The sequence below is a fragment of the Dermochelys coriacea genome, chromosome 20 (assembly GCF_009764565.3).
Source record: "Dermochelys coriacea isolate rDerCor1 chromosome 20, rDerCor1.pri.v4, whole genome shotgun sequence".
NCBI classification, from domain to species: Eukaryota; Metazoa; Chordata; order Testudines; family Dermochelyidae; genus Dermochelys; species Dermochelys coriacea.
In genome coordinates, this window is record NC_050087.2 from 2243926 (window position 1) to 2260382 (window position 16457).

Here is a 16457-nt window from a genome sequence, read left to right on the forward strand (position 1 = left end):
GGAGTTGTTCCCAGCCATCCTACCCCCCATGAGACCCTTTGCTGGGGGGAGGGGTAACTAGGCCTAGCCCTGTTGTGAGATCCCCTTGCACGGCGCTCTTGTGCCCCTGCTCTGTGCCCCACACCCACCCTTCTGGGGAGGGGAAGTCACTGGGGAATCGTCCTTCCCGGCATGTGCCCCCCCCCATCCAAGGGTGGCAAAGAGCTTTGCAAAGAGCAGAGTTATTATAGCCCTGTGGGGAAACTGAGGCACAGAGCCAGCCGGGTGTGGCGTGCCTTGAGGGTACAACAACCAGCCTGGCAGAGCTGGGAACAGAACCCAGGAGTCCAGGTTCCCAGACCACTCCCGCTCCAACCACTAGGCGTTCAGCCCTTCCCTCCCTTCCCGCTCGTCAGGTCTCACCTCACCCGCTCCCCCTGCCTGCAGATAACTTTGTGGTGGATCAGAGCTCCTGTGTGCGGGCCTGTCCGAAGGACAAGATGGAGGTGGAGAAGAACGGCCTGAAGATGTGTGAGCCGTGCCCTGGACTCTGCCCTAAAGGTATGGAGGGGTGCGGGGCAGCCGTCCAGCCAGGGGATCATGTTGGTGGAACCCAGGAGTCCTGGCTCCCAGCCCCCCTGCTCATAACTCACTGGACCTGTGGCATAGGCCAGACAAACTGGTTTGCCCACCCTGGCACTTCCATGGTGCCCTGCCCTGGGTGTGGGGTGCGGGTGTGTCGAGTGGCTCATTCCCTCTCCCCTCCTGCCTTCCAGCCTGCGAGGGGACGGGCGTCGGGAACAAATACCAGACTGTCGATTCGAGCAACATCGACAGGTTCGTCAATTGCACCAAGATCCTGGGCAACCTGGACTTCCTCATCACGGGGCTGAACGGGTGAGTCTGAGCCCCTCTGCCCGGCACTGCGATGTGCTCCCCTCTGGGGTGGGGCACAGCCGTGATTAACAGCTGCACGGCACCGCTCACCCAGCGCAGCAATGCTGCGGCCGGGCGACAGGGCGGGGGGAACTTGTACCCCTTGGAAGAGCAGAGATTCGGGAGGGGGGATCTGGCCAGGTCAAAGGGCAGGGGGGGATTTTTAACGGCCCCAGGAGGGTGCGGCTTCGGTTTCATGTCTCGTGTGAGAGACGGTGCCCCCTAACCCCTCGCTGCGGCCCTGGGGCCAGCACATAGAGCCAGGGGAGAGCGCCCCCTGCTGGCCCCCCATCCCTGATCCCTGCAGCACAGCGCCCCCTAGCGCCCAGCCCAGAGAGGCAGGGGAGAGCGGTACCCTCCAGCCGATCAGGCCAGCGGTTCTGAAGGTATCTGGGTCTTGTTCCTCCCCCCCCCCCGCCCATTGCAGGGACCCCTGGTGCAACATCTCGGCCCTGGATCCGGAGAAGCTGAATGTCTTCCGGACGGTGCGGGAGATCACGGGTGAGGAGCGGGCAGGGGCTGGGGGGGACTGAACAGGTGGGGGAGCAGGGGTTGGGGGGGGGGGGACCGAATGGTGGGGGAGCAGGGACCCAGCCCGATGGCCTGTGCTGAAGCCCTGGGTGTCTGTATATCAACTCCGTGACCCTGGCAGCCAAGAGGGGGCTTCATGGGGGGGAGGGTGCCGGGGGGAGCGCACGTCCCAAGCCCAGTGAGGGAGCAGCTTGCGGGGGGCGACTGGAGACGCAAAGGGGTCAACCCTGACACGCCGGTTGCTCCCCCCCAGGTTATCTGAACATCCAGTCGTGGCCCAAACACATGCACAACTTCAGCGTCTTCTCCAACCTCGTCACCATCGGGGGCCGGAGCCTGTACAAGTGAGAGACCCCCCAGCCCAGCCCTGCCCTGGGAGAGGCCCCTGGCCCTGCCCCCCCAGCCCAGCCCAGCCCAGCCCAGGGGAGAGGCCCCTGGCCCTGCCCCCTCCAGCCCTGCCCCTCCCTGGGGGGAGAGGCCCCCCGGCCTCGAGAGGATTGGGGGGCTTTCCCCCAGCCCCTTGCCCAGCGGTGCCGGAGTCCCTACATGCAGGGCTGTGGCTCAGGGCTGGAGGGAGAGCAGGAGCCTTTGGTCCAGGGGCGTCTGTTCAAACCCAGCCCCACGTGTTGGGGGCTGAAAGCCAGCCCCTGCCGATGGCCCCGTGTGAAACGAGGCGGCAGGTCTCAGCCCAGTTCGCAGTGGGATAGGAGGCTCCATAACCCGAGAGCAGCCCCAGGGGTCCCAGGACCCCCCTGCTCTACACCCCTGGACCCCGAACTGGGAACAGACCCCAGAAGTCCGGGCTCCCTCCAGGCCAAGTGAAACTACCGGGGCTGAGTCCCCCCCCGGCGGCGTGCGGCTGACACGGGCACGTCCGTCCCCAGCCGCGGCTTCTCCCTGCTGATCATGAAGAACCTGAACGTGACGTCGCTGGGGCTGCGCTCGCTGCGGGAGATCAGCGCGGGCAAGGTGTACATCACCGAGAACCGGCAGCTCTGCTTCCTCCACACCGTCAACTGGGGGGCGCTGTCCCGCCGCCGGGGCGACCTGGAGATCAAGGACAACAAACCCCGGGGCAAGTGTGGTGAGTGTGGGGGCGGGGCGAGATCTGGTGTCACAGCCAGTGAGGGGTCTAGGGGGTGAGAGGCAGGGGAAGGGGGGCTGGGAGCCAGGACTCCTGGGTTCTATCTCCAGCTCCTGGAGGGGAGTGGAGTCTAGTGGTTAGGGAGAACTGGGAGCCAGGACTCCTGGGTTCCATCCCCAGATCTGGGAGGGGAGAGGATGTCTAGTGGTTAGAGCATTGTGGGGGCTAGGAGCCAGGACTCCTGGGTTCCATCCCTGGATCTGGGAAGGGGAGAGTGGAAGAACATGGGGTAGGGGGAGCAGTGGAGGCTGGGGGAGGGGGGGTCTGGAAGCTCACCCCAGCACTGACCCCTGGCTCCCCTGCAGTGCAAGAAGGGAAGGTGTGTGACCCGCTCTGCTCCAGCGATGGCTGCTGGGGGCCCGGCCCTGACCAGTGCATCTCCTGCCGCAACTACAGCCGGGAGGGGACCTGCGTGGGCACCTGCAGCTTCCACCAAGGGTGAGGGGCAGCTGAGAGCCTGAGGGGGGCCTGTGTGGAAACATGGGGGGGGGAAGGAGAATGCGAGACCCTCAGGGGGCAGCATTAGTGACACCCCCCCCCCACTCTGTTGTGCAGGACGACCCGGGAATATGCCCATGGGGGCGAGTGCTACCAGTGCCACCCGGAGTGCAAGAGGATGGAGGGCAACCTGACCTGCCACGGCTCGGTGCGGTGACCCCCCTCCCCGGGCCTTTCTCCTCTTGGGCACCCGCTCAGGGGGGCTGGGAATGGGGCTCAGGACCTTTCTCCTCTAGGGGGCGCCAGCCCCGATATGGCCCTAGGCTGGGGGACTGGCTGGCTCAGGAGGGCTGGGAATGGGGCCCGGGGCCTTTCCTCCCTGGGGGTCCCTGGCTCTCGTCCGGCCCCAGGACAGGGGACGGGACACGGGGCCTTTCCTCTGTAGGGGGCGCCAGAGGGGGTTCTGGGTGCTGGTGAGGGAGGGGTTCGTCCCAGCCCTCTCCTGACTCTGTCTGGCCCCCCCAGGGCGCCGACGCCTGCGTGCGATGTGCCCGGTACAAGGACGGGCCCCACTGTGTGGACAGCTGCCCTGAGGGCATCCTGGGCGAGCAGGGGCCCATCTACAAGTACCCGGATGCCAACCACGAGTGCCGCCCCTGCCACGAGAACTGCACGCGGGGGTGAGAGCAGAAGCCCCCCCCGGGGCACAGCCAGGGGGCCCCGATCCTGCAGCCCGGACCTCCAGGGATCTCGCTGCATGGCTGAGATCCGTGGTGTCTGCAAGGCCAGACGTGGGGGACAGGAATGTGGGGAAAGGGGCAAAGGACCCTCCTCCCCCCCAGCAGCAGCCGGGGTCCCCCAGGCCTGAGACTTGGAGTGGGGAAGGAGCTGCGGCCGAGCCCCACTTTCGGCTCCTGAGCCAATTGGGGGGGCTCTGAGAGGGGCCCCCAGGCTCCGCAACCTGACGCTTCCAGCTCCTGCCTGGGGAGGTGCAGCCCCGGGGTGAATGGCAGCGGGGTCTCTGCAGGATGTGTCTCCCAAGAGCCGTCTCGGCCTGGTTCCCAGGGCCAGGGAGAGAACTCAAGAGCCCTGGCTTCGACCCACTAGATCCCACTGCCCTCCCAGAAGCAGGGAGAGAACCCAGGAGTCCTGGCCCTGATCCCCTAGATCCCACTGCCCTCCCAGAGGCAAGAAGAGAACCCAGGAGTCCTGGCTCCCAGCCCCACTGCTCTAATCACTAGACCCCACTCCCTGCCGAGAGCTGGGTTAGAACCCAGGACTCTTGGCTCTTAGCCCCCTGCTTTAACCCCTAGAACTGGGGAGAGAACCCAGGAGTCCTGGCTCCCACCCCCAGCCTGCTCTGACATCCTTCCCATAAGCCTGGTACTCTCCGTGGCGCCCCTCTGTCTGTCTGTCTGTCTGTCTGTCTGTCCATCCATGGGGTGATCGGCGGGTTCTGTCTCCCACAGGTGCCTCGGGCTGCAGATCCAGGACTGCGTCACAGAGCCCCTGCCCGTCGCCAGGTACCCGTCGCAGCTGGCTGCTGCTTGCTGGAGCTCTGACCCCGGCCTGGGGGCCCTTCAGCTGGGCTCAGGATGGGCAATGCCCTCCCCATCCCGACGCCCTAACCCAGGGCGGGGCAGGGCTGGGGCGGGGGTGGGGCTGGGCCCCTGCGTGGATTAAATTTGGCAGTTCTCAGCCTGGCCCCAGTGGGACATGTGCAGAGCCCCGATCCCCCTCCCCTGCTGTGCCAGACCCCCTTGCCTGGGCAATGACATGAACCAACCGCTGAGGGTGGGGTTGGGGCACCCCCTGGGGCGGTGACCCCAGTTGCCCTGCAGCCTCCTCTCCCAGGCTGGGTCTCGCTGGCACCCAACCCCCTTGGCCTCCATAGGAACAGCCCCACGACTGCTCCAGAGACCCAGGATCCCCGGGGCCTGCGCAGCAGAGGGGGGCGCCCCCCAGCTGGTGTGTGGTCCCTGATGCCCCCTCTCCCCACCCCATCCCTCCCTGCCTTGCCTTGGGTTCCTTTCCAAACCCGAGAACCTTCCCGTGCCTCCGCCAGCGAAGCACGGTGGGGCTTGAACATTGCAGGCCCCACGGACAGGATTGCGCCAGCCCTTTGCTCCAGCTCCCCCGGGGCTCCTGCTAGCCCAGTGCATGGGCAGGGGCCCGGCACTGACCCCCACGTCTGTCCACAGGAAAAGCCCCACGGTCATAGCAGTGATGGTTGTGGGCTGCCTCTTTATCTCCTGCTCCTGCTTCCTGCTCACCCTCCTGTACTGGCGCGGCAAGAAGATCCAGAAGAAGCGGGCGATGCGCCGCTACCTGGAAAGGGGCGAGGTGAGACGCCCCCCACCAGCCCCCGCAGCCCTTGTGAACAGGGCTCCCGGCTGCCCGGGGGGAGGGACGTGGAACGGGGCTGAGGCAGGGGCGGGAACCGCGGGGGGACGGTTCTCGTGCCGCAGGGCGCTTGGGTGACGGGACACAAAGGAGGGTTGTGCTAAGAGAGAAAAGGCTGGCACCCCTCAGCCCCCTGCTGTCCCAGCTCTGTCCCCCCCAGCTCTGCTGGTGCCCCTCGCTCCCGACCCACAGCCCCTGCTGGCCCAGCCCTGGGCTCCCCCAGTTCTGCCGGTGCCCCTCACTCCCGATCGCAGCCCCTGCTAGCCCAGCCCTGGGCTCACCCCAATCCAGCCCTGCCAGTGCCCCTCACTCCCGAACCGCAGCGCCTGCTAGCCCAGCCCTGGGCTCCCCCCTTTCCCAGCTCAGCCGGTGCCCCTCGCTCTCAACCCGCAGTCCCTGCTAGCCCAGCCCGGGGCTCCCCCCTTCCCCAGCTCTGTCGGTGCCCCTCACTCCCAACCTGCAGCCACCTGCTGTCCCGGCTCTGTCCCCCACAGCTCTGCACAGGGCTCTTCAGTCTTGACCTATGACCTAAGTCAAATGAGTAACCCAGGGAGAGAGGCACAAATCACTAGCTGGGCCAGGGACATCGAGGTAGCAGGGGATCTGGGAGGGGCGAGGCCCCTCAGCACTGGTTCAACCCATCTTTCTCAATCGGCAGAGCCTCGAGCCCCTGGACCCAAGCGAGAAAGCCAACAAGGTGCTGGCCCGGATCTTGAAGGAGACGGAGCTGAGGAAGCTGAAGGTGCTGGGCTCGGGTGTGTTCGGGACGGTGCACAAGGTGAGGTGGGAAGCTGCAGCCCGGGGGGGCGGGGAGGCTCTGGGGCTGCTCCGGGACAGAGAGCGCCGCAGCTGCTGCGGGGGCGGGTGGGATGGCATCTCCGTGCGGCCATGGGGGAGCCCTGAGTGGGGGCTGCGGCGGGGCAGCCCCTGGGATCCCAGCTCAGTTCACGCTGGGGGTTCCTCTCCCGCCAGGGCGTCTGGATCCCGGACGGAGACTCCATCAAGATCCCCGTCAGCATCAAGGTGATAGAGGACCGGAGCGGCCGCCAGACCTTCCACGCTGTCACTGATGTGAGTGAGGGCCCCGCCACCCCCCTGCCAGCCTGGGGCCAGACGATTGGCCCATCCAGCCCAGTGTCCCCGCCCTCCGCTGTGCCACTGCTGCCCCCCATTGACCTATCCACTCTGATGTCCTATCAGCAACCAATGTCAGTGCTTCAGAGAGAGGCTTAAAACTTCCGTGATGCACTTCGGCGTGCCACATGAAACCAGGTGGAGGGGGAGCCCCCACCCCCAGGCCTTCCTTGCGCACCCCAAACTCCCCCTGGCATCAGTGGAGGCTCTGAGGGTGCCAGCCCTGGCCGGCGTCACCCCTCGTCCATTTTCATTTGGCTGAATCCCAGTGGCGGGGAGTTCCACAGGGGAGCTGGATGCTGGGGGCGGAGCCAAGGCTGTAATAGGCTCCTGTCTCCCTCTGGCCCTGCAGCACATGCTGGCCATTGGCAGCCTGGAACACGCCTACATTGTGCGGCTGCTGGGCATCTGCCCTGGGCTGCAGCTGCAGCTGGTGACGCAGCTCCTGCCGCTGGGCTCGCTGCTCGACTACGTGCGCAAGAACAGGGACGCCATCGGACCGCAGCTGCTGCTCAACTGGTGCGTGCAGGTTGCCAAGGTGAGCTGCCCCACGGCACTCGACGGCGCGTTCCCGGGGGTCCCCTCCCCACCGGCGTCAAAGCTGGGCGCGAGCCTGGCTCGGGGAGCTGGTCTCTGGGCGAGGTGTCCTTGGCCCCAGGCTCGTGGCTGGGGCTGGCCGGGCAGCATGAGGAGACAGAGTGGAGAAGAGGCTGGGGGTTGCAGCTCCCTTGGTTCCCACACCGGGCAGGGGACCCTTCCAAACACCTGCCCCCGAAGTGCCGCTGCCCTGAAGGGAGGGTGCATCTGGCCTGTTCATCTCCCCTGCGGCGTTTACCCTGAACCCTAATGGGGGATGTTCTGAACATGTCAGTGCTGTTAACTCTTCAGCTTCTAAGCAGTGTTGTCACAGCCACTTTTGGGGTGGAGGGAGGAGCCTGTGGCTGTGGGTGGAGCTTTGCAGTGGTGGGAGGAGCCTGATGCCATGGCGGGAGCTATGAGGGTCATGGGTGGACTTTGAGGCTGGACCACTTTAGCAAGCACACCCAGCTGGCTCGGCAGTTGTGGGTGGAGCTTTGGGACAGTGGGTGGAGCCTGAGGCTATGGGTGAAACTAGTCCAGCCTGCTGCTCATCAGTAGTACGAAACCCAAGTGACCCCCCCCCGCACACACACGCACAAATGGGTCAGCCCCACGCTCTCCGCCTCTCGCCCCCAGGGCATGTACTACTTGGAAGAGCATCGCATGGTCCATCGGAACCTGGCCGCCCGCAACGTCCTGCTGAAGTCGCCCAGCCAGGTGCAGGTGGCAGATTTCGGGATCGCCGACCTGCTCTACCCCGATGACAAGAAATACTTCTACAATGAGATCAAGGTGGGGCGCAGCCCCGGGACCCCCATTGTCGTCCCCATGCTCGCTCCGGGGGCAGCTGAGCCTCAGGTCCACTCCAGCAGGATGTCCCCCGAGGCTGCTTCCCCTTCCTCCTGCACTGGGGCCGCCCCAGCCGGCGTGGGGCTGGTGTCAGAGGTCTGCACCACTCCCAGCAGAGGGGACAGATTGGGAGGGTAACTGGGGGGCCCGGCATTCAGGGTCCGCTCTTCTTCCCAATGGAGCAGAGCGTGCATCAGAGCAGCCCCATGGCCCCATGGAATCGGGCCCCAGGGGTAACTCCGGCCCGGGCAGAAGCAGCCCCCAGGCGCCTCCCACCCGGGTAATGTTCCTTCCCCGCCTCTCGTCCCACAGACTCCGATTAAATGGATGGCGCTGGAGAGCATCCACTTTGGGAAGTACACACACCAGAGCGACGTCTGGAGCTATGGTCAGTGCCCGCTGTGCCCCCACCTTGCGCCCGCCCTTGCCCACAAAGCATCGCAGGCCGGGGCTGGAGCAGCTGGGAGCCGACCCCCCCAGCCAGAGCCCTGCCCCGCTCCCCACAGCGCCCCCTGCTGGGTCCCATGTGCACACCCCCCAGCACAGAACTGCCCCCGACCACCTCCCCTTGCGGCCTCTCCTGGCTGACTGTCCCCCCTCTGCTCCTGCCCCCGCATCCCTGCAGGCGTGACGCTGTGGGAGATGATGACGTTCGGGGCAGAGCCCTATGCAGGGATCCGGCTGGCTGAGGTGCCCGACCTGCTGGAGAAGGGCGAGCGGCTCATGCAGCCCCAGATCTGCACCATCGACGTCTACATGGTGATGGTGAAATGTGAGTCGGTGTCTATCTGTCTCCCTGCCACCCCCTGCTGGCGGGCCGGGGCCCTGCCCGGGGCGTTTATGTCCCAGCTCCTGTGGCCGTGGGGTTGGGAGGGCGGCGCAGGTCTAGCCTGCACCATGGCCAGTGGGGCTTGTGGGAGGGGCGGAGGGACATGCTCTGCCCCTCCCCCACCAGCAATACGCACTGACCCCGATCTGCCCCGGGTGCAGGGAGGGGCGTCACCCCGTGGTGCCAGGGGACAGCTGTGAGCTGGGGGGCAAGTGTGTGGAGAGGGAGTGCTGGGAGCAAGCCCCACAGCTGGGGCCAGAGCCCTGGGGAGGGGGCTGGAAGGTCGTTGTCCCGTCCCCCCCCCACCCCAATGCACTTTTCCAGGCAGTCCTTCTCTCCTCCCGTCCGTTTGTCTGAGCCCCTCCGGTGGCATCCACGGTGCTGGGGTGGTTCGAGGGGGGCTGGGTCTCACCTCCGGCAGGATCTCACCCCTCTGTGTCCCCCCCGCCAGGCTGGATGATCGATGAAAACGTCCGTCCCACCTTCAAGGAACTGGCCAATGAGTTCACTCGCATGGCCCGTGACCCACCCCGCTACCTGGTCATCAAGGTGAGTGCGTGGCCCTGGGCCGTTCTACGGGGGGGGGCTGCTCTGGGCCCTTAGCCATTCCAGCCCCTAGCGCCCCGCCATGAGCCACTTGGTCAATGGCGCATTAGCCCTGCCCCATCTTAAGCGTCCCAGCTCCTGCTCCACCTGCCCCCTCCCCACTCCATGCCCGGCTTTCTGGGCTCCCTGCCTGACATATGCACCCAGGGAGCCCCCCCCCGGCCTTTTGCAGGGATCCTGTTGCTGGGCATTCCCAGCCTGCCGGCTCCCCACTCCTCAGTTGCGGGTGTGTGGGGTGGATCCCTCCTGCAGGGGAGGGGCAAGACCTGCTCTAGACAAGAGTCTTGTCTGCCCCCTCCCTGCCTCACTCCCCCCATCCTGCCCTGAGAGGCGGCTCCGTCCCTCTAGTTAAGGTGGCCCTGGCCACTCAGCATTGGGGGCTGGGCCCCGTTAACCCCTTGCCAGCCCCTGACGCGGTGTCCCTTCCACTCCCCCCCATGCAGAGGGAGAGTGGGCCACTGCCCCCCGCCGAGCCTCCCCTGAGCGACAAGGAGCTGGAGGACATGGAGACGCTGGAGCTGGAGCTGGAGGAGGAGCTGAGCTCCTTCAACACGGCCACCGGCCTCTTCGCCTCCAGACAGCGTGTGGACTACGCCCGGGTGAGACATGGCTGCCTCCCCCTCGGCCTGTCCCTCCCCCCCCAATAACCTGGCCCTTCTGCGGAGAGGCTAAAAATCCTTCCTGTAAAGGATGGGAGAGGGGGAACCCTGCGGGGGAGGGGTTTCCTTCCTGACCCCGGCAGCGCTCAGCCTTGAAGCATGTGACCTGGTTCCATGGGTCGTAGCTCAGGGCTGACCCCCTGGCCCAGCCTGCGCCTGGGGGTGCCGCGGATTGTTTGCACGCCGTCTCCCCAGGTCCCAGTGCCAAGTACCCCCTGCCCTGGGCCGAGCGATCACCACCTGCCTCTCTCCCTTTGCAGAGCCCGAACCTGAGCCCCCCGGCCGGCTACATCCCCATGAACCAGACCAGCCTCAGCAGCTGCCGCCAGGTACCCAGCACAGCGTACAGGGGGTGCTCCCCATGGATGTCCTCTGCCGGAGGGTACCAGGGGGCTGCGGGTCAGGATTCGGGGGTAGCCACAGAGCTGTGGGTGGGGAACCCAGGACTGGGATAGCCAGGGGGCTGCGGGTCGGGATGGAGGGGCACCGGCAGAGCTTGGGGTGGGGAGGAGCCCAGGGCTGGGCTAGCAGGGGCTGCTGGTCAGGAGTGAGGGGCACCGGCAGAGCTGGCTGGGGCAAAGCTGGGCTAGCAGGGGGCTGGGGATCAGCAGTGGACTAGCTGGGCTAAGGCTGCTCCCGTGGGTCTTGCCCGTCTCTGCCGCAGTGAGCAGGGGTAGGTCTGTCGTGCAGCCCCGTGTCCGGCGGCTCCTTCCCTGACCCCGTCTCTCTCCCCCTGTCTCCCAGGGCACTGGGCTGGGCTCCCGGCAGACCCTGCGGGCCAGGCAGGAGTCAGTGGGGCGGACGGTGTCGGAGTCGTCGGAGGGCCGGGGCACGGCCTCGGAGTGCGAACTGACAGAGGAGCTCTCCCTGCCGGGCAGCCTGTCCCAGGACCTGCGCTCCCGGGGCGACAGCGCCTACCTCTCCCAGCGCGAGAGCTTCCCCCTGCCTGTGGGCACCACCGACGGTGAGGAGGACGTCAACGGCTATGTCATGCCGGATCTGCACAGCCGAGGTAACGGCAGCCCCCGGGTCTGACCTCAGGGCCCCATGCTGCCTCCCCCAGCTTCCCTGGGCAGGACCCTGCTCCGGGAGTCAGGGGGGGCAGTCTGGGTCTTTCCTGCCACAAAGGGGCCTGCGGGGTGGTAATTACCAGGCCACCTGGGCTGAGAGCCTGCAAATTCGCTGCAGCTGGGGACTGGATGCCGGCTTGGAAACCCACCAGCCGGAGGTGAGAAATCTCTGGGTCCCGGTGCCCCTTCCCCTGAGCCACTCAGTCCCTCCTGCTTCACTGGGGACTGCGGCAGGAAGCCGCCATGGGGGTGGAGAGCCAGCTGCCTCCTGTCTCCCACTGTGCCCGGGACACTGTGCCCCAGCTGCCCCTTCACATGAGGCAGACGGGCAAGAGGCCAAGAGGCAGATCAGACCCCCCCCCATCTCCAGCTGCCACCCCCTGCTGGCTGCATCTAACGCCGGCTTGTCGTCGGCTTCCGCCTGCAGAGCGAGCGGCCAGCGTCGCCCAGGCTGCGCGGGACAGGCCCCTGGGCCGCGCCTCGGAGCCGGAGGAGGATTATGAGTACATGAACAGACGCCCCCCGCAGCCCCGGCCGGCCTCCCTGGAGGAGCTGGGCTACGAGTACATGGACCTGGGCTCGGAGCGGAGCGCCTCCCTGGGCAGCATGCAGACCACCCAGCTGCCCGCGGCCGGCTGGGAGGCGGACGGGGCCGAGGAGGGCTACGAATACATGAACAAGCAACCCAAGCTCAGCCAGTCCCGGAGCAGCGTGCTGAGCTCACTGGGGGCCGGGCAGGACGACTACACCTGCATGAGCGCGGCTGTCCCACGGGGTTCCCCCGAGGAGCAGGCCTACGAGGTGATGGAGGCCATCCTGGTGCCGGGGAGCTCGCCCTGCCCCAAGAACGGCTTCATGAAACCCCTGCGGAGCCTGGAGGCCTCAGACTGCGCCTTCGACAACCCCGACTACTGGCACAGCCGGCTGTTCGCCAAGGCGGACGCCCTGCGGACCTAGGGGGCAATGAGGGTGTGCCCAACCCATCTGTCCCAGGGGGGCAGGGCCGTTGGACTCGGGCTCCTGCCTGCCCCTCGCCGAACGAGCCCCGCTGGGGGGCTGGGAGCGAACATCCTGCCCCAGCCCCAGCGGGTATTTACAGGCTGCCGTGACTCTGGGCGGAAACGGCGAAGGCCCCTTTAAAGGGGCAGCGGGGGTGGGGGCCTGCCCCTGCATGCTGGGATGCAGGCTAGTACTGGCAGCTGGGGGGCAATGCGCTGCCCCACCGTGTAATCAAACCAGTCAGGGGGGCAGCTCCCTCCCCCCTTTCCGCCTCAGGATCATAGGGACGCAGGACAGATTCCTACGTCTGGTGAGGTGGGCAGGGGAGTCGGGCTGCATCCTCCCCTCCCCCCCGTGGGAAAAGCTTCCTGTCATGAGCTCCCAGCCTAAGGACTGGGGGCGTTTGGGGCCCAACTGTGGATCAAGCATGGAAGGGCCCCTGGTGGGGAGCAGCTGGAGGAGGAGGCCTGCCTCATTCCTCACCCCCAATCAAGCAAACAATGGGGTGGGGGTCTGTTTACACCTGGATATGAAGAATCCCGGAGCTGCTCCAGGCAGGGCCGTGGGGTTAAGTGAACAGAAGAGGGGACTGCTGGTTTGGAGTCTAGTGGGTAAAATGCTGGACTGGGAGCCAGAACTCCTGAGTACTATGTCACAGACTCACTGCTCTGAGCCTCAGTTTCCCCCTCTGGGCCACGTAGGGAGTAATAGCTATAGACCTTTATAAAATGCTGGGAGAGATCTGGGCAGACCTGCCCCAGCCTTCTCTCTCTGCTGGCCCCCTGCAAACCAGGGGTTCCCCCACGACTGCTTCCCCCCTCCCTTTCTGCTGCCGAGCTAGGCACAGCATAGGAGCAGAGGCTGTAGCCAGGTGGAGAGAGTTGGTGGGTCGGGCTCTGTTCCATTCCACCCGATTTCCACTGGTGTAAGAAGCCGGCGTCTGCTCTCGATCCCTCAGAGTTTCTCTTGATTCACACTAGTATAAACCGGGGTGATCAGAGCCAGCGCACACGCCTGGGGGTGATCCCAGCCGGGCGCCCGAGAAAAGGAAGGCCAGCAGGCTCCAACCTCCGCCCTCCCCTCCCGTCACCCAGTGGAAGCTGTGCCTGATGAAAGGCGTGGGAAGATAGTACCCAACGGGGCGGGGGACGGGGACGACCCCAAGCCCGTGGGGAAGGAATGAAGTTGAAGTTTTTGCACTGAATCTCGTGGCGTGGTTCACTCCATGTGCGAAGCTGGAGCAGGGTGGCCAGGCTCGCGGGCTGCGTCCCTGCCCGGGGCTCCAACCCGCGTTCCCGTCTTTCTTCTCCTCCGACAAGGGCCTCTGTGTTTGTCACGGGCCCGCGCTGTCTGTTGTGTCCAGTGTCTGTCGTTCCCTGGGCTGTGTGTCTGGAATCACCAAAGGGCTGCTGAATTGTTTCTGTCCTCTGCTGGGAGCAGAGCACTTGTGCCCTCCTTGCCACCCCCAATGAAGCAAGTTCGGGGCTCTGAATTCTTTCCACTTGAGGCCATGGGATGTCAGTGAAATTTAGCTGGGGGACTCACAGCGGGTCTGAGCAGCCTTGGTTAAAATGGCAGAAGTCGACGACTCCTTGTAAGAGGAGTGTTCTCTTGGGGTTAGAGCAGGGAGCGTGCGAGTCAGGATTCCTGGGTTCTGGTCCCACTTTTAGAGGGAATGGGGTCCTTCCTTGTGCTGACGGCTGCACTTGGAGCCAGGAATCCTGGTTCTGCTCCCAGCTCCAGGAGGAAGTGGGTGTCTAGCAGTTAGAACAGGGTGTCCCCCTCTGCTCTCTGAGTTCTGTAAGGGGCAGGCGCAGGTGCATTTCCCCCCAGCTCTACCCCCCCCGGATGGAGCGGGAGGGGGGACAGATGATACTACAAATGTCTGACTAGAGCAGGGACCTGCACGGGCCTTTGGAAGGGAGCATGTGGCAGGTCTCCCCGAGCTCCTCCCTGGCACCTCCCCTCCCGGTTGCAGCCGGCTGAGCAGGGGGAGCCAGCCCCATTGCCCTGAACTGGCTGTGGAGATCAGAGACTGGAGATAAGATCTGGGGTGTCCAGTGAGACCGTCTCCCCTCTGCTAGAGCTATGGGGAAGCACCGACTCGTGATTCCTCCTCCCCCAGCGTGGGGCAGGGTGCGTGACATGTCTGTCCTAAAACACAGCCCTGCATGTCCGGGCTAAGGAGCCAGCGCTGGCACTGGGCCCCTGCTTGGCACACGTCTAGAAGCTGCCACTCTGCCCCCTGCTGGCAAGCGGCACTAACTGCAGAAAAATGTTCTCACGTGGGAAGGGTTTATTGTATTTCAGAATGAAAAGTAGAAACAAGCCTGAGGTCTCCACACCCGTTCTGTGCTTTAACCAGGCTGCACTGCTCCATCCGTTTTTATTTGTTTTAAATGCAGGAGCTGATAGCCTGCTAGGCCCGGACTCCTGGGTTCTAATAACAATCAATAGCATGACAGGGTGCGGGGTTTGCTTTGTTTTCTTCCCAGCCTCTCCAAAGGAGAAAGAACTAAGGAACACACCAAAAACCACCTGGCAGAGCTGAGCACGGGGGCAGCAGCTCTGGGCCTGCACCTTCCTACTAAACTCAAAGGGGCTGATCCCAGTTTTGCTTCCAACTGGACTAATTCTGATGAAATCACCGGGTCCAAATCCTCTTCAGGTTGTTTACACCTGTGCAAAGGCCATGTAAACTTGGCAGCTCACAATAGCAGCATCCTGCAGGGATGCTGGGGAAGATCAGGTGCAAACTGAGCCAATCCAATTTGCTAATTAGTTCTTTTAAAGAAACACATGCAATGCCTCCAGTAGCCTTGCCTAGATCTTCCAGAAGAGCCCCCTCCTTGTACATTTTTAAAGCATAAAGGTTAATGTTCTGGAAAGTGGGGAGTACTTTTTTTTCCCCCTCCTGTCCTTGTTTCCATTGTCTTGATATGTGTCAGAACTGGTGGAATGAAGGTTAAAAGAAATCTCTGAACTTTACAATTTTACCTATGGGACTCTCAGCCACAGGATGAAATAGCTTTAGTGTTTTGTTTTTTAAAAGAACGAGACACTTACAGGAATAGTAGTGACACAAGCTAGGATAAAAGTCCCAACATTTGAAGGGAATATACTACTATTGCATATTTAGGCTCTATTCGTGGAAGGAGATGCATAGAGTTGGACTCATTTGTAGCAACTGGGGATGTATTTATTAATAGAGAGGCCCTGTCAACAAATTTGCTCTGGCATGAGCTCGGCAAACCAACTACATACAAACTGCAGTGTATGATATACCATGGCCATAATGAATACAACATTGGTGAAGTAAGGAAATTGTAGGCCGTGTGCTGTGCTCTGCGACCGTGCAAACAAATATTCTACAGTCAAGGAGGGCTTTGTGAGCAGCAGTGCCAAATTCAAGTATTCAAAAATCAAAAGCTCAGTTATAACATCCTGGTTGTTTTTTAAATGAGTTTGGTTTGTATTATGTTTTAATTTGCCTTCTGGTGTCTGACCCTTTAGGTCTCACAAGGAGTCGTATTTTCAAGCTTTTTGGTGCAGCCACTAAGACTAGAACCATACTTTATTTAATATGAAGCTTTAAGAAAACACAAAATGCAAAAACATACACTGTGAGTGTTGGCAGTGCAAAGGAAGGGCCTCTCCAAGCACATCTCACTGCCAGATCGGGGCCATAGGTGTGTTGCTACAGGTGGGTGAGGGTTGGTGCCTCCCTCTCAAGCGTTGGGCATCCGTCACGCTCAGGGCTGGGACGCCGGGTTTGGCTGGGCCCATGAACCCTCACGTGGGAAGCCCTCGCTCGTGCCGTCTCTCTGTTTTCTGTGCTTCCCGTCACTGAAGGAGTTTTAATGTTGTTGTTTTTTTAAGACAAAATAAAAGTGAAGCTGATGAACATGGTGCCTGAGCGTGTCCCTGCTAGCATGGCTTTGGGAGGGGAGGTGGGCTGGCGTGAGGAGTGGGTGGGGCCGGTGCGGGCAGACTCTGGAGATGCCTCTCCCCGCATACCCCATGACAAGGGGCACTTGGACGAGGCAGCTTCTTCCCCCTCCATTGGCTGCCATTGCTACAGCTCAGGGTCCTGCAGGGGGTATCTTGGGGTAGACCCCTCCCCACAGCATGCACCCTCGGTCCCTCCAGTTCCCCAGGTGCTCCTGTGCCTCCCCCACTTGGGGTGCCCCTTCCCCCATGTTCCCCTCCCCCTTGGGGTGCCCCTTTCTCCCCCTCCCCCTTGGGGTGCCCCTCCCCCTTGGGGTGCCCCCTTTCTCTCCCGGGCCGTGCCCCTGCGTCCC

General features: G+C 63.6%; 1 protein-coding gene across 1 annotated transcript in view; it reads left to right on the forward strand.

The window, feature by feature from the left end:
- Positions 1-16065, forward strand: part of ERBB3 (erb-b2 receptor tyrosine kinase 3) — a 37938-nt gene extending 21873 nt beyond the window's left edge. Inside the window, exons 8-28 of the mRNA XM_038378199.2 lie at positions 427-540; positions 756-876; positions 1343-1416; positions 1700-1790; positions 2331-2530; positions 2896-3028; positions 3146-3236; positions 3554-3708; positions 4498-4551; positions 5230-5371; positions 6090-6209; positions 6404-6502; positions 6918-7103; positions 7781-7936; positions 8306-8381; positions 8619-8765; positions 9274-9371; positions 9872-10027; positions 10348-10416; positions 10832-11099; positions 11585-16065. Coding sequence (XP_038234127.1) covers positions 427-540; positions 756-876; positions 1343-1416; positions 1700-1790; positions 2331-2530; positions 2896-3028; positions 3146-3236; positions 3554-3708; positions 4498-4551; positions 5230-5371; positions 6090-6209; positions 6404-6502; positions 6918-7103; positions 7781-7936; positions 8306-8381; positions 8619-8765; positions 9274-9371; positions 9872-10027; positions 10348-10416; positions 10832-11099; positions 11585-12114 — 3080 coding nt within the window. The 3' untranslated portion in view covers positions 12115-16065. The remainder of the gene's footprint in view (positions 1-426; positions 541-755; positions 877-1342; positions 1417-1699; positions 1791-2330; positions 2531-2895; positions 3029-3145; positions 3237-3553; positions 3709-4497; positions 4552-5229; positions 5372-6089; positions 6210-6403; positions 6503-6917; positions 7104-7780; positions 7937-8305; positions 8382-8618; positions 8766-9273; positions 9372-9871; positions 10028-10347; positions 10417-10831; positions 11100-11584) is intronic.
- The last annotated feature ends 392 nt before the right edge of the window (positions 16066-16457 follow it).